Source organism: Callithrix jacchus, chromosome 12 (genome assembly GCF_049354715.1).
Source record: "Callithrix jacchus isolate 240 chromosome 12, calJac240_pri, whole genome shotgun sequence".
NCBI classification, from domain to species: domain Eukaryota; kingdom Metazoa; phylum Chordata; class Mammalia; order Primates; family Cebidae; genus Callithrix; species Callithrix jacchus.
Window position 1 is genome coordinate 107,501,809 of NC_133513.1, and position 15,888 is coordinate 107,517,696.

General features: G+C 41.3%; 1 protein-coding gene across 50 annotated transcripts in view; it reads right to left on the minus strand.

Moving 5' to 3' along the window:
- ABLIM1 (actin binding LIM protein 1) overlaps positions 1-15,888 on the minus strand; it is a 338,782-nt gene that overhangs the window by 123,412 nt on the left and 199,482 nt on the right. For all 50 annotated transcript variants that reach the window (XM_035269167.3, XM_035269186.3, XM_002756613.6 and 47 more), the window contains one exon: positions 12,144-12,253. In XM_035269167.3, coding sequence (XP_035125058.3) covers positions 12,144-12,253 — 110 coding nt within the window. The remainder of the gene's footprint in view (positions 1-12,143; positions 12,254-15,888) is intronic.

The following is a 15,888-nucleotide window of genomic DNA, read 5'->3' on the forward strand; positions in this document are numbered from 1 at the left end:
CCTGCCTCTGCAATCAAGGCTGGAGTCAATGACTGATCTGATGAGCCCATGAGGGCTGAATTTCTCAGGGCCTGCTTGGAACAAGGTGAAGAATACAGGTGCCTTCTACACAGCAAGTACACCAGCTACTTCAGAGTATACATTTATCAAGCCTACTTTGAAAGGCTGCTGAAAACTGGCTAGGAGCTGAGAAATTTAATATCTGCTTAAAGACAGTGTCTACTGCCTTGCATAAGAATCTCTTAAACAGATACTCTTCCATTTCTCTGAACAATAAATAGAAATAGTAACAAACCTGTATTTCTTGGGAATGTAACAGAGATTCTTTTATGGGAAATAAAAATATTAGCATAAAACATTAAGACTGTTTTGTCACCTGCTCCATTTTTAATATTTCAGGTCCTGTCAGCGAGAACACGTGTGTGTGTGTGTGTGTGTGTGTCTTGTGTCTGTATATGTGCATGTTTTCAGAACTAAAACTAAAAGGAGGGACTATGTATAGAATAAACCATCATACTAATAAGTATATTCTTAACTTCAAAATGACCAGCTAACAATTTCAAAAGCCCAGCTGATGGAGGACAGGCCCAGAACATCACTGCTTTCCATTGGTCCCACGTGGTTGCTCACATTATTTATGATGACGTAAACATCATAGAGACTGACCTGAAATCAAAAGTAGAGTTCTCTTTCACCTGAAAATGCTATTTGCATAGCAAGAGGAAAATGGGAGACTATCACAGCAAAGCCAAGCACCACCCAGTCATGGGATGCTCTCAGAAAAGGCGATGGTCACATGGCAACCTTGAAGATACTGATTTCCAGTCAGGCGTGGTGGCACATGCCTATCATCCCAGCTACTCTGGAGGCTGAGGTGGGAGGATTGCTTGAGGCCAGGAGTTTGAAACCAGCTTGGACAACACAGCAAGAACTCGTCTCAAAAACAAAACAAAACAAAACATACTGACTTCTAACCCGCATGGGTGAAAAGTTCTGGCCATGACTGTAGCAGACAATGTCCTCACCCTGAGGTCTTCGTCAGGGCAGGGCAAGTGACCACTGACCGAGCACATGGCTCTGCCAGTGCTGCTCAGTGGGCTTGGGGCAGTTCTTCCTTCTGCTTACAAAATATAATCCAGACATGCCTTGCAAACATTACGTGATCCCTGAGCCACAAAGGTCAGTCGTTTTATATTTTTTTGCAGGAAGCCAGAACAAACATGGCTGAAGCTTAAAGCCTGTGTTCTCAGCACTGGATACTCTTTTTTTCTGGAGACTTTGGAAAATCTGGGGTAAATTTCTACCAGCACGCTAAGCAAAGACCATATGGTCATCTGCTCAAATTATGGCCAGCAGAAGCAAAGCAGTAGGAAAGGAGAAGGATCTAAGGGTGGAAGAGAAAGCAAACGAGAGGAAGAAAGGCACCCGGATGAACTCTGCTACCAGCTGTCACCCAGCACCATTCAATGATGCCCATGCCATAGCCTGCCATGACATGAACACTACTGGACACCAGCCCAGTAATTTCTGGAAGAGGTTAAGAAAATTGGTCACCACTGCTTTCAAGATTTGGGATCATTCTTAGCAAACTCCCCTTAAAATGTACCAAGGCCCAAAAGGATTAAAACCAAGGACTCAGACAAACATTCATACATGAATGTTCACTGCAGAACTAGTCATAATAGCCAAAGATGGAAATGACCTAAATGCCCATTAACAGATGAATGGATAAACAAAATGTGATATAGCCATACAATGTAACATTATTCATCCATAAAAGAAATGAAGTACAGTCATGCACTACATAATGATGTTTCACTCAATGACAGACTGCGTACATGACGGTGGTCCCATAAGATTGCAACGGAGCTGAAAAATTCCTGTCGCCTAGTGACACTGTGGCCTCCATAACATGATGCATAATACATTACCTTTTCTATGTTTAGATATGTTTAGACACATAAACACTTATTGTGTTACAGCTGCCTACAGTATTCAGTATAGTCACATGCTATACAGTTTTGTAGCCTAGGAGTAGTAGACTATGCCACATGGCCTCCGTGTGTAGTAAGCTATCCCATCTAGGTTTGTGTAAGTATACCCTACAAGCTTCGCATGATGATGGCATCACCTAATGATGCATTTATCAGCATGTATCCCTGTTGCTGAGCAACACAACTGCACTGATAAATGGTACGAACTGGATCAAGCTTTAAAAAAAGATTACACTAGGCTGGGTATAGTGGCTCAAGCCTGTAATCCCAGCACTTTGGGAGGCCGAGGAGGGTGGATCACCTGAGGTTAGGAGTTTGAGAGCAGCCTGGCCAACATGGCAAAACCCCATCTCTACTAAAAATACAAAAAAATTAGCCAGGCATGGTGGTGCACAACTGTAGTCCCAGCTACTTGGGAGGCTGAGGCAGGAGAATCACTTGAACCCAGAGATTGCAATAAGTGGAGGTCATGCCACTGTACTCCACCATGGGCAGTAGAGTGAGACTCTGTCTCAAAAAAAATTTATACTAAATAAAGAAGCCAGACACAAAAGGCTATATAGTGTATAACTCCATTCACATAAAAAATATCTGGAATAGGTAAAATAGGTAAATCTATGGAGACAGAAAGCAGATTGGTAGTTTCTAGGGACTGGGAGAAATCTGGGAGAGGGGAGCAACTCCCTAATGGGTACAGGAACTTTCTTTTGGGGTGACAAACTAGATAGAGGTTATGGTTGTACAAAAGCACATTTGTAGTGAATGCACTAAAGGCCATTGAAACGTTCACTTTAAAATGGTCAATTTTAGGACAGAGCACAGTGGCTCACGCCTGTAATCCCAGCACTTTGGGAGTCCGAGGTGAGTGGATCAGCTGAGGTTGGGAATTTGAGACCAGTCTGACCAACATGAAGAAACGCCACCTCTACTAAAAATACAAAATTAGCCAGGCGTGATGGTACATGCCTGTACTCCCAGCTACTTGGGAGGCTGAAGCAGGAGAATTGCTTAAACCCAGGAGGCAGAGGTTACAGTAAGCCAAGATTACGCCACTACAGTCTGGACAATAAGAGCAAAACTCTGTCTCAAAAAAAAAAGTCCATTTTATGCTATGTAAATTTCACCTCAATTAAAAAAAAAATTATTTCCAGAAAATTTGCCCTGAGCTGATTTCCCTAATTTATGTGTAAACTTTAACCTGATGAAGAGGTTTATGATAAATCTTTAACTGGCTATGTTCACCTAGCATACCTGGGCTCCGGCCAAAGAGGAAATCAGACTTGAGCTCTACGTCAGCTTCTCAGATTCGTACTCATTAGCAAACATCAGCTCATTTATGCTATTCCAAAGATAGGAGGAAGAAAAGAAGGGGTAGAATGTCACTTTTAGTACTTTCATCATATGACCTGTCACTTAATACACACACGGCTGAAGGTCACAGCAAGGGCAGGCATCAGCAAGACTTCGGAATGAGACTTTTATTTTGAAAAATAAACAATATATTATTTTTCAATATACTTCGGTTTTAAATAGGTAAAAAAAAAAATGGTGAAAAATACAGTCAAAATCATTTCCCTTCTGTCCCTGTCTCCCAGCCACCCAGTTCTCCCTCTCCCTTCCTAGAGGCAACTGCTAATAGCAATTGCTATACCTTGTCTCTGCAGTTGCACAAACATTCATGTACGAATATTTGTCTGAGTACTTTCTTTTTTAATCCTTTTGGATCTTGGTACATTTTTAGGGGAGTATAAGAATGATCCCAAATCTTGAAAGCAGTGGTGGCCAATCTGTATAAATATACAATTATATACGTCTACAAAGCAGACCTTTTTCAAGTAGCAGTAAAAACAGCTAAATTTTTACTGCTACTTAAAAATTAAAATTCAACTGGGAAATAAATGCTGTTCCAACTATTAAAATTCCATGTCTATTGATAAGTTTTTAGATGTGGGCTTTATCACATAAGACACGTAAGTGCTGAAACAAAAACAGCAAGTAACAAAATGCCACTAACTTTCCACCTACTGAAAGCACTTCTAAATTAATCCTTGAGTTCTACCCATTCCCTATAAAGCAGGAACTTTTCTTCTTTTCTTGCAACTAAGATAATCCAGGCTCAGGATGAGGGAAAAGATGGATCACTCTGGGCTCTTGATGTCTGGATCATCATTGTTACAGATTTCAGCAGGAAAAATCTAAATATTACTGTACCTCTTTGCAATATCCCTTGCCACTACAGTGAACCTTTGGCTACTGTGCAAGATTCCAAAGCCTCTCAACACCATTCTCAATATCCAGTAGAGCAATATTAAAACTGCCTCACCAGGTCACCCCTCCAGGTCAGGGGTGGCTCCATAGATGTGCAGAGAGGTGTAGTTGCTCTCCAGTGTTATATTCAAAGCTGAGGAGATACAATCGCTGACACCTCTACCTTTTCTTAAAAACATGTTGTGATTCTGTTATCAACAAATTTATCAGAAGCAGTAAGTGCTTCCCCTGTTACTAAGTAAGGGAAAACACTTGCAAGTGAGATGAGAAAATAAAAGAGAGTTTAAACATGCCAGTACACCTTAATTCTCACGCATGCAAACTGCATCTTCATTCGCACAGCAATCAGACCTCACCATTTAGACCTGGGAGCTGAGATTTAGTCCCTCAAAGGCTCTCCTGGGATGGTGTCAATTCACTCACTAAATGAACTGTGCTAGGTGCACAGTGCTATTCATAAAAGCCACAAAACAAAACAAAATAAAACCCCAAACAAACAAACAAACAAAACAAAACAAAAAAAACCATTCTTGCCATTCAGTAGCTGATGGTCTGGTCAGAGAGAGAAATATACCAGGAGGTAACAGGGCTATATGGTAATATGCTATAATGGAAATCAAAGCACAGCTTTGCCAGGACACACGTGAGCTAACCCCACTGCCAAGCAACCCAGGTGAATTTAAGGGTTTCGGCCTTTTGTGTGACACTCAGAAGAATAAGTAATTTTTGAAAAGAAGACATGTAAACAAAATACTATGGGGAGAAGTTATGTAAAACTGTGGACATGTCTATAGCACTTAGAGCAATATTCAGAAGAATGTTCATCAAAATGTTAACAGAGGTCACCTCTTGGGGATGGGATTTCAGGTGATCTTTATATCTTTTGTATCTTTCTGTAATAGGTGTGTTGTTTTTCAATGAATACTAAAACAAGAAGACTGTAATTAGTACTGTCTAGAGGTTGAGAAAGCTTTGATTCAACTTCCGGAATTTTTATCTAGGACTTTAAGTGCTAGGCCTTGTATAAGAAAGACAACAGAGTCCTTATATTCCACGAGTTTTCATTTTCTTGGTAGTGGAGGTGGGCATGCATATAAACAACTAAACTGCAATTGGCTATGCACCAATGACAGTTTCTTAGTTATAACAACTGTGTAATAGTAATATAATGTTAAGTGTATAATCAAGAATTTAGGCCAGGCACAGGGGCTCATGCCTGTAATTCCAGCACTTTGGCAGGCCAAGGTGGGTCGATCACTTGAGGTCAGGAGTTTGAGACCAGCCTGGCCAACATAGTAAAACCCTGTCTCTACAAAAAAATACAACAACAACAAAAATAGCCATCATGGTGACATATGCCTGTAGTCCTGGCTACTTGGGAGGCTGATGTGGGAGAATCACTTGAACCTGGCAGGTGGAAGTTGGAGTGAGCCAAGATTGCACCACCGCACTCCAGCCTAGGCAACAGTGAGAAGCTCCATCTTAAAAACAAACAAACAAATAAAAACAAAAGCAATTTAGCTGATGCCTAGAACAATGCCTGGAACATAGTAGGTGCTCAATGGGATGAGATGTTTGTCGAATGAGTGAATGGCATCCTAGATCTTTATAAACACGGGACTTTCATTTACCTTCCTCATCTTTTACCACAGCCATTACTGGTAACTACAATCAATGGTCTCCCCAACCTTGATCCCTGATCCCAAATTAGTGATTTTGCATATCACTCTCTCCATCACCACCTTAGTCTTTTTAGAACATTGTTTTCATCTGATCATCCTCTAGGTTAAAATGATCCTCAGGAACTCCGTGTGGCCAAATTCCTCCAGGCCTCCTTGGACCTGGCCTTGTTGCTCTACCTTCCAATTTCACTTCTCAAAACACGCAATAATGAAGCCTTTGTTCTGGGTGGGTTTCCTCCTGTGTGGCTTTTACAGGTTCCCTCTCCCCATTTAGTATCTCATTGAGTCATTATAACAAATCTTTGAAGTAAAATTTATTTACTTCAATTTATAGAGACGAGCACTGAGTTTCTGAGACATCAAATGACTCACCCAAGCCTACATGAATAGGAAGAGGTAGGACAAGGGTTCAAACCCAGGCACTCTGAAATGCAGAGCCCACATTCTCAACCATTATACTGTGTCTTCTTCTTCCTTCCCTTTCCTTCTCTTTTCTGATCCTGAGTATTCCAGGCTCACAACTTCCTTAAAGAATAATGGTCAACACATGAGCATCCTATGTGTCATCAATCTTCTAAGATATTCATTTTTATTCATCTTCAAAACAAGCCTATGAGAAAGGAACTACCCATTGTATAGGCAAAATAAATAAATAAATAAAACAGAGACACAGAAAGTTTGAGTTCTCAAGGCCACGTATCCTTTAAATGCTAGAGTTGGAATCAGAACCAGCCAAGAACTTGTCCAGAACCCCTACTCTTCAGCAGTTCCCTGCCAGGCCTCCTCTGCCATTGTATCCTATGGGGAGAACATGTCTAAAGAAGGAGAGGCAGATCTGTTTTTGGAGATGCTGTCATAAAAACACATCACTATGAGTCAAACTCCAACAATCCATGTGCTATATGTGTGGATGCATTCCTGCCTTTGTCAGTTTTTATATGGGTAGAAAATATCAAATGAGCAGAAAAAGGCAGCTGTCATGACCAGCAGAGTGACAAAAGCAGAGTCACAAAATGTGGGAACCATCTTCCATGAAAATTGAGAAATCGTGCCTGAACAGTAAGTTACTGTTTTGTAAGCACACAGCACTTTTTTACTCATATCATCCTATAATGTAGGGATCGATTACCATCCCATTTCACAGATGAGCAAGTGGAGGATGGGGAGGTAAAGAGGTTGCCAGCAAGGGGAAGAGCCAGGGCCTGACCCTAGGGACTCGGGAGCCAGGGGAGATCTCCCTAAGCTCCCTTGGCAGACAGTGCTTACTCAGCATGACAATTATGTTTTTTTTTGAGAGATAACATAAAGATAGAAGAAAATTATCTTGCACGTAGTAAAGGCCACTGGACTAAATAGAAAAGTAAAACAATTGGAAATATCTGTCTCCCCTTTGGAAACATGCACTTGATATTTTATCTGAAATGATTTCAATTCGGTCCAGCCAGAGCATTTGTCCTGATACCAGCAGGAGTTCCAACTGCAGTTGGAATAAAGATGCTGCACACAGAGGAGGGAAAAGAAAAAGATGAGCTTGCATGTGTTTGTGTGGGTGTTCATCTTGTCAATTTCCCCAAACCCACATGCCATCAGACACTAGTCAGACACCCTTTGACATGGAAAGGGTGGTTGTAGACAGCAGCCCACTCCTGCTCAGATGTCTGAAACACATAGGAACCCTGCAGGAAATGACAACCCAAACCCAATTTTCTACACTCTCAGTTGCCACACACAGACTTTCTCTCGCATCACTCCTTAACCCATGGGAATCCAGCTTCTCTCTCCGTTATTGGTAAATACATGAAGAATGGAGTGGAAGGAAGTCTTTGAAGATTGTACTTAATCTTCTGGTAAAGCATATCTTCTGGACATAATATTTTTTGAAAGTATGATTCAGCCAGTAAAACAATCTAATTAATGCTTACCAAAACCCTGTGTGCTAATTTGTACTACCATCTTGCTTTTATGTAAAGTGTATTGCTTACTGGATTGAAATTGCATTAGACCAAATGTAGCAACAGTTTTAAATAATTCATTGAAGTTGTTTGCTTCTATGAATAACTTCCTGATGGTTTTGGCTGCACATGGTGGCTCATGCCTGTAATCCCAGCACTTTGGGAGGTTGAGGCAGACAGATCACTTGAGGTCGGGAGTTAGAGACCAGCCTGGCTGACATGGTGAAACCTCATCTCTACTAAAAATACAAAAATTAGCCAGGTATGGTAGCACATGCCTGTAACCCCAGCTACTCAGCAGGCTGAGGCAGGAGACCCACTTGAACCTGGGAGGCAGAGGTTGCAATGAGCCAAGATCGCATCGCTGCACTCCAGCCTGTCTCAAAAACAAAACAAAACAAAACAACAAAAAACTTGCCTGGTGGTTTCCATTCACCAAAAGTTAATATAACAGGGAGGCTGCTGTGACATGTAGGAAGTGCATAGCTCCTGGAGTCGGGGCTCCTGGATAATCTGTAGATGAATATGCCACTGTTCCAAGTCTCAGGACTCACGTCTTTGAAAATCACAGAATGATATTTACATCATCAAAGAAATATCTGGGACAGGAACATGGCATCAGGAGCCAGATAGCCTGGGTTTAGATCCCAGCTCTGATACTATCTATGAGACCTTGGGCAAATTATTTACCCTCTGTGACCCTTTGTTTCTTCTTCTCTGAAAAGGGGATAGTATTAGTCCCAAGGTATAGGATTGTTACGAGGATTAAATGAGTTAATAATATAAACTAGTTACACAGTACCTGATATATCATAAGTACTATGTAAGTGCTTGATTAAGAAAATAAAATCAATATCAAGGTTAGAAGAATTACTGCAAGGTGGAGGAAGCACTGAACAGAGTTCTCCAGTGGGAGTTCTTCCTAAACCAGAACAACAGACATGGCAGCTTCCAAGCAGCTGAAATCAAAAGGCTGTACCTTTCCTCAGTAAGCTCAGAGACTCTTTCATATAAATGTCACTCCATCCACTTTGCTTGTGTTTCTCTACCTATCTGCTGTCCTCCCCTCCTATTTAGTGATTATGGGAAACCAGTCACAGAATGTGAAATAAAGTTGTGGTTCAGAAGAGCAAACTCATTTCTGAACAGAATATTTCAAAGGAAAAAGAGGACCTTGGCTTTGACTTTCTGGTATATTTCACTGACTCTGCGAACATTATCAAGGGAGAGATTCACACTTTAAAAAGGCCACTTTCTACTTCCATTTAGGAAGCTTTACTCAGTTTAGAAGGGAAAAGAGCTAATGCATACTGGGCTTAATAGCTAGGTGATGTGTTGATAGGTGCAGCAAATCACCATGGCACATGTTTACCCATGTAACAAACTTGTACGTGTACCCTGGAATTTTTTAAAAAGTTAAAAAATTTTAAAAAGTCATAAAAAAGGAACTAAATAAACCACATAGGCTAGTTTAAAAGTATAGAGCAATTCTTGAAGAGTTACAAATAGCAAACAAGTGTTTTCTAATTATGCTCCAGTGAATTTCTGAAACTTGCCAAAAATTCCCATTGTTTTAATATTTGTGTGCCTGTCTAGTCTGGGTAATTTGCAAGTGTGAATCCATATAAAAGAGCTTTCTTTTTTATAGACACTCACATACCCCATAAATGCCATTTGAGTACTTATTTAAATAGAGAAGTATCTGTTAAAAATAAAGATATCCTGACCAAAGCGGTTGCATAGCAATGGGATTTCATCCATTGGAAGCAAAGGAGAAATACGACTTGGTCCAACAATTTGCACATAAGCAACAATTGTTAAATCTAATATTAAACATGCAATGCTTATTTTTCATTTACATGTATATAACATGTATGCCATATAAAAACAGGAAATATAAAGAAACAAATTTAATAAAAATCAGAATCAACATGTGGTAGAATTGTGACTAGGAAATGTGTTCCCAAATTACACAGCCATGCTTCTTGTAATTCCAGCACTTTGGGAGGCGGAGGCAGGTGGATCACGAGGTCAAGAGTTTGAGACGAGCCTGACCAACATGGTGAAACCCTGTCTCTAGGAAAAATACAAAAATTAGCCTGGCGTGGTGGCACTTGCCTGTAATCCCAGCTACTCAGGAGGCTGAGGCACAAGAATCGCTTAAACCGCGGAGGTGGAGGTTGCAGTGAGTCGAGATTGGGTCACTGCACTCCAGCCTGCGTGACAGAGCGAGACTACGTCTCAAAAAAAAAAAAAAATCAGACTTCTATTTCTTAAACCAAACAATGAGAGTATTAGATTTAAAAAAGAGAGAGCATGAGCAAAAAATCAGGAGCCAGAAGACCTGCATCTGACCCTATCTTACTAGATAGTTTATGTGACCTTAAGTACGCCCATGAGCCTCAGTTTCCCCACCTAGTAAAAAACATAGTTGGACTAAAGGACTTCACAGTAAGGACACAGCCATTCCCATGACAGGCCATGTCATGTCCCATACATGATTCTCTACTACAGCTGTCACCGTATCCTGGAAATCATCAAAATCATAAAATCCTCTTTTTCTTAACTCGGCAAGAATTCCTTCAAAGTTTTTGGTAATGTACTTTCAAAGCAAGCCCTCCCAGATCATGGGGTGATGATTCCCACTGGAGGTTACCTTCCCAGTGACCTCCACACAAGAGGTAACTGTATCTCTTGTGTTTGGGGCAGGGTCGTAGGAATGGTGAAGGACTCAAAACCCTACTATTGGTCTAAGACGGTGCCTTGCTTTGTAGCTGTCGCCCCACCCAAGCTGCTATTATTTGTCAGCAGGTCACATAAATTCACATGCCAAGGATCCAGTTACGTGTGCTGAATAAGATGCACTAATATGTATATTTTCTTCTTTCCTCCCAGTGGTCAAAATCCAATTTCTATGCAAATGCTTTAGACAGAACATTTATATTTTTAACAAGTATAAGACTTCAAATTTAATAGGAAGATTTGAAATCACTATTATAAATTGCACTGAATTTCTCTGGTGCATAAGTAGTTTATCTCATTCTTACTTATTAAGACTCACTTAAGGGCTTAATGACATGTATTCCAAGTCTCCCAAGGACTGGCAAAAGCCACAGAAACTAAGGCAAATCTCTAGTTCACTTCCTAATATCCCAGGAAAGAGATGGGCATAGAGCTTCCTTGCTTGGTGCCCACAGTTCATAATGCATCCACTTCATATGTGTGTTAACGGGCCTACTCGAGGTTATTTTACAGAAGAAATGGCTCAATTTGGCCAACTACTTTTATTTTGGAATAAGTAGGTTCTCTATGGATTCTGACAGGTCAGACAAGACCTTATAAATAATGACAAGTCCCCGGATGTATGTACAGCTAGTTTCCACACTTTCTTCAAATGTCTCCTTGGGTATCATCTTTGAGAGAAGTCTTCTCTGCCCCATATAAATGCAGCTCTTTTATTCTGCTTTAATTTTGTTCCTACTTTAATTTTTTTCACATTTTAGATTTTTTGTATATACCAAGGAATGTCTGCGTCACATGGTAGTTTGTTAATTCATTCATTTTTTCTCTTTCTTTTCTTTTCTTTTTCTTTGAAGATGGTCTAGCTTTGTCACACAGGCTAGAGTGTGGTGGTACAATCTCAGCTCACTGCAACCTCAGCCTTCACCTCCCAGGCTCAAGCCATTCTCCTATCTCAGCCTCCCACATAGCTGGCACTACAGACGTGCTCTATCATACCCAGTCAGTTTTTGTAGAGACAGGGTTTTGTCATGTTGCCCAGGCTGTTTTCAAATGAGGCAAGCAATCCTCCTGCCTCGGCCTCCCAAAGTGCTGGGATTACAGTCATGAGACACCACATCTGGCCTACTTTTAATTTCTTTAGGAACCTCCGTGCTGTTTTCCAAAATGCCTGCGTTAATAATCCACATTCCCATCAACAGTGTTCAAGGGTTCCCTTTTCTCCACACCTAGGCTGACACTTGTCACCTCCTGTCTTTTTTATAATAGACATCCTAACAGGTATGAGGTGGTATCTCATGATTTGCATTTCTCTTATGACTGATAACACTGAACACCTTTTCATGTACCTGTTGGTCATTTTAATGTCATCTTTGGAGAAATATCTATTCAAGTAGATAGATAACTCTCATTTTCAGCTAACAGGGTTTCTCAAAAAGGAAGGCACCTGCCTGAGCTACCTCTGGACTACACAGGTATTCATGTCAGTAGGTCACCGGGGCACTTACTGCTGGAGAAGTTAGTTTCTTTCGGACTGGATGACATCGGCTGTGCACAGAGTTGACAAAGGCAGTCTCTCCCATTGAATGTGACTCGGTCTCCGGGTGGAAACGGACGCCTGGAGACAGAAAGACACAGCCCTCAAGGTTATTGCAGCAATTTCATTCCTTTTCCTTATTCCTTCTGCTTGCTGCCCTCCGGTGCTCATTTATTTCTTGGAGAAGCAGCAGCCAACACGTCTGAAACACAGTCATAACCAAGCCAGCCAGCTGGAGACAGTCCAAACAAATAAATGTGCCTCATTTTGCGAAGGGGAATGTACCGGTTCTAAGGGCAACCAGGTAGTAAAACGGAATGATTTACCTCCACTCATTAGCGAAGAGATGTTCCAACAAGTCACCTAGCAAAGCACACAGAACAGTAAATTTCCAAATGGAAGGTCCTTCATGAAAAAATATTTTAAATACCATAAATTCCCAGTGAAGCTTAAGGCACCGCCCCAGGAGAACTGGCTACAGGTCAAGCAATAAGCAGTAAGTCTTTCGGTTCCCTGGGACTGTGCCTAGAACTCCATGATGATTATGCCGAATTAGATTTTGCTGGACATCTACATGGGTGAACTGAATGTTTCATGGTACTGGAGACCCAGTTCCTTATAAACTGGGAGAAGCAGGACAGGCTGTAAATATCCGTTTAAGAAATCATATTAGCTTCATTTCAGAAAGATAATTTCTCTTCATAGTAGGTGTTCATCAATAGCAGCATATTTGGCAAAAATATTGCCTTCTGCATGTAGGTGATCAGTTTCTTCTCCCAGGTGACCAGGCAGACAGCCTTTTAAAAAAGTCAATAATTAGTAGACATATGACAGTTTCTATGCCCACTCGCACTTGGCCCATGAGCCAATAATCTCCATCAACGTGATTTTTCAAATGTGTGATGCTGTCAGTTAGGAAATGTGAAACTCACAAGCCGAACGTCACCACAAATCTGAGTCAGAAGACATTACTTCAGAGCAAATAGCAGCTTTTGGACATTCATTTTTACTTCCACAGCTGTTATGTCCCTTTAAGTTGCCCCTCCGTAGCCTAACAATTGGCAATTAACTGTAATAAACGCATAGAGGTAAATTTGGACTAAAAACGACCCCACAACTGTGGTCGGTTCCAGTCATCACGGAGAGTTTTAAACTCTTACACCCTTACACTTTAGAAGTCCTGAGGACAGTTGGTGTCCTCTCCACGCGCAGTGCTATGTCACTTTCCGTGGTACAGCGAAGGCTCGGAGAGGTGGAGTAACATGCCTGGATTGACCAGCTAGGGAGATCAGGCCACAGGCAGGTGCAGCTGGCATCCACCAACTCAGAACTTGTTTTAAGAATAAAAAAATCACACTCTGCTGGATGCCAGTCACCCTGCTGCTTCACATTCATTAGCTGAACCTCAACAAATCTTAAATCTGTTCTGTAAGGAAGGTGTCAGGAAGTCAAGGACCCACTTGACACGAAAAGCACAGGTTCTTTTGCTTCTGACCACGCCAGGCACAGCATTTAAAGAGGGACTCATGCTCCATGGCTGACCCTGCACTTGCAGGATGCTGAGATTAAGTGCCTTCTACATGTTGCATCCCCCAGAGGCACCTCACTTACCCCACCCAAGCCCAAGGCTTCCTTCCCATCCAAGCTTATTATTTTAGACCCAAGTCTCACATAGATCCTTTATGGGACAAGCCAGAATCCAGTTCTCAACTTGGGCCAGGCCTTCTGAAGTGTGAGTTTTGTTGTTTTGTAAATATCCCTTTTCAGGAATTTCCTCCCTCCCTGTATCCTCTTCCCTTACTGGATAACTTCCTGCTTTTACTTGCATAATAGAAAGAGACCTGGATTTAGAGTTAGAAAACTTGAGTTTAAACCCATTAACTTGGGAATGTCCCTTAAACTGTGAGCCTCAAAGTCACTCTAGAGATATTAACTCCTGGTTCCCATCACAGAATGCTAAGAGGGTTAAATTAACTTATGTATGAATATAACTTATTAACTATAAGGGAGGCCCCAAATTCAAGCAGAATTATTGTTATTCAGCAGCAGGAGAGGCCGTAGTAACAGTAAGAACTCTTTTGCTGCCTCAAATGTCCAGGGACAGGGTCATAGTTAATAAATCTTTGCATATCATTATATCAACTTCAAAGCAATGACCTCTCAGGGTCAGGATCAAGAGAGTTTACTGGGAACAGGGCCTTCCAGCCTGGCTGAGTAACATACTTGAGAACTCTCCAGAAACTACTAAATTAGCATACAGGTTTTGGTGGAAAATAGGCTAGAAATGGATCTTTGTAGAGAGACCCCCATCTCTAGGCCATTCCCACCCCATCCGGGAGATTCCAGTGATCAGCCAGGCTTGAAAAATCACTCGCTTCTAGTTCACAGCCTCTCATTCTAAGGTGGAGGCAATTGCCTTGAAAAAGCTAATTCACATAGGTCTCAACGCAACCTGGGAAGTAAGACTAGGACTTGAGGCTCAGTGCCAGCCCAGGACTCTTAGCCAGGCTGTGTACCACAGCCTGGAAAGGGAAAAATCAGGAAAGAACTCTGCTTTTGACTAAATACAAAAAAATATTCAGTTTATTCATCCAGAATTTTAAAATTATGAAACTTAAAAAATGAAATGGAGAAATGAGCGAATACATAGCTATAAAGATATTATGAATGTTTTGTGTCTTATGATTTATTTATCAGTATTATCTTGTTAGTTACTTATACAATATTGAATCTACCCTTCTAGAGCTTACATCTCTCTGTCTTAGAAACATAAAATGCTGAAAAGCAGACAACACGTCTCCTATGAACTGGGATTTTTAGAAAGGCATAGCAAATAGATCACCACTTCAAAAGGCACTGGATTGCCAAACTGCCAAATTAGAATGGATCAGTAAAGCAGCTGTCCCTTGGTGGTGATTCCTAGTTACAGGAATCAAACCTATCTTAGTTTTATAACATGCAGCCCTCAAAACACAAAAAACACCATGTTTTCTCACTCACACTACTCTCTGGTTGATCATTTTATTTTATTTTTATTTTTATTTTTTTTTTGAGACGAAGTCTTGCTCTGTCACACAGGCTGGAGTGCAGTGGTGTGCTCTCAGCTCACTGCAGCCTCCACTTCCAGGTTCAAGTGATTCTCCTGCCTCAGCCTCCCAAGTGGTGCACCACCATGCCCAGCTAATTTTTTTGAATTTTTAGTAGAAAGGGGGTTCAACATATTGACCAGGCTGGTCTCAAACTCCTGATCACTCAGGTAATCTGCCTGCCTTGGCCTCCCAAAGTACTGGGATTATAAGGGTGAGCTACCATGCCCAGACTGACTAATCATTTTAATCAAGCTAGTTTGCACTATTAAGATTTAACCTTGGTAGATGACAGATACGTAGAGAGCAGAGGTTGGCAAATATTTCCCCCTAAAGACGAGGTCGTATATTTTTTAAGACTTTGCAGACCATAAGGTCTCTGTCACAACAACTCAACTCTGCTGCTGCAGTGCGGAAGCAGCCGTAGGACACACACAAGAGTGGGAGTGGCTGCGTTCCAATAGAACTTTATCCACAAAAACAGGTATTGGGCTTAATTCAGCCCATGGGACACAGTTTGCCCCCCTCTATTATAGATGAAAGAGACCATTTTAAACACACACACGTGCCTAAGAATTTATACTTCCAAATAAGCTTTATCCTTCTAAGCAGTTACACCATTACCCCCGA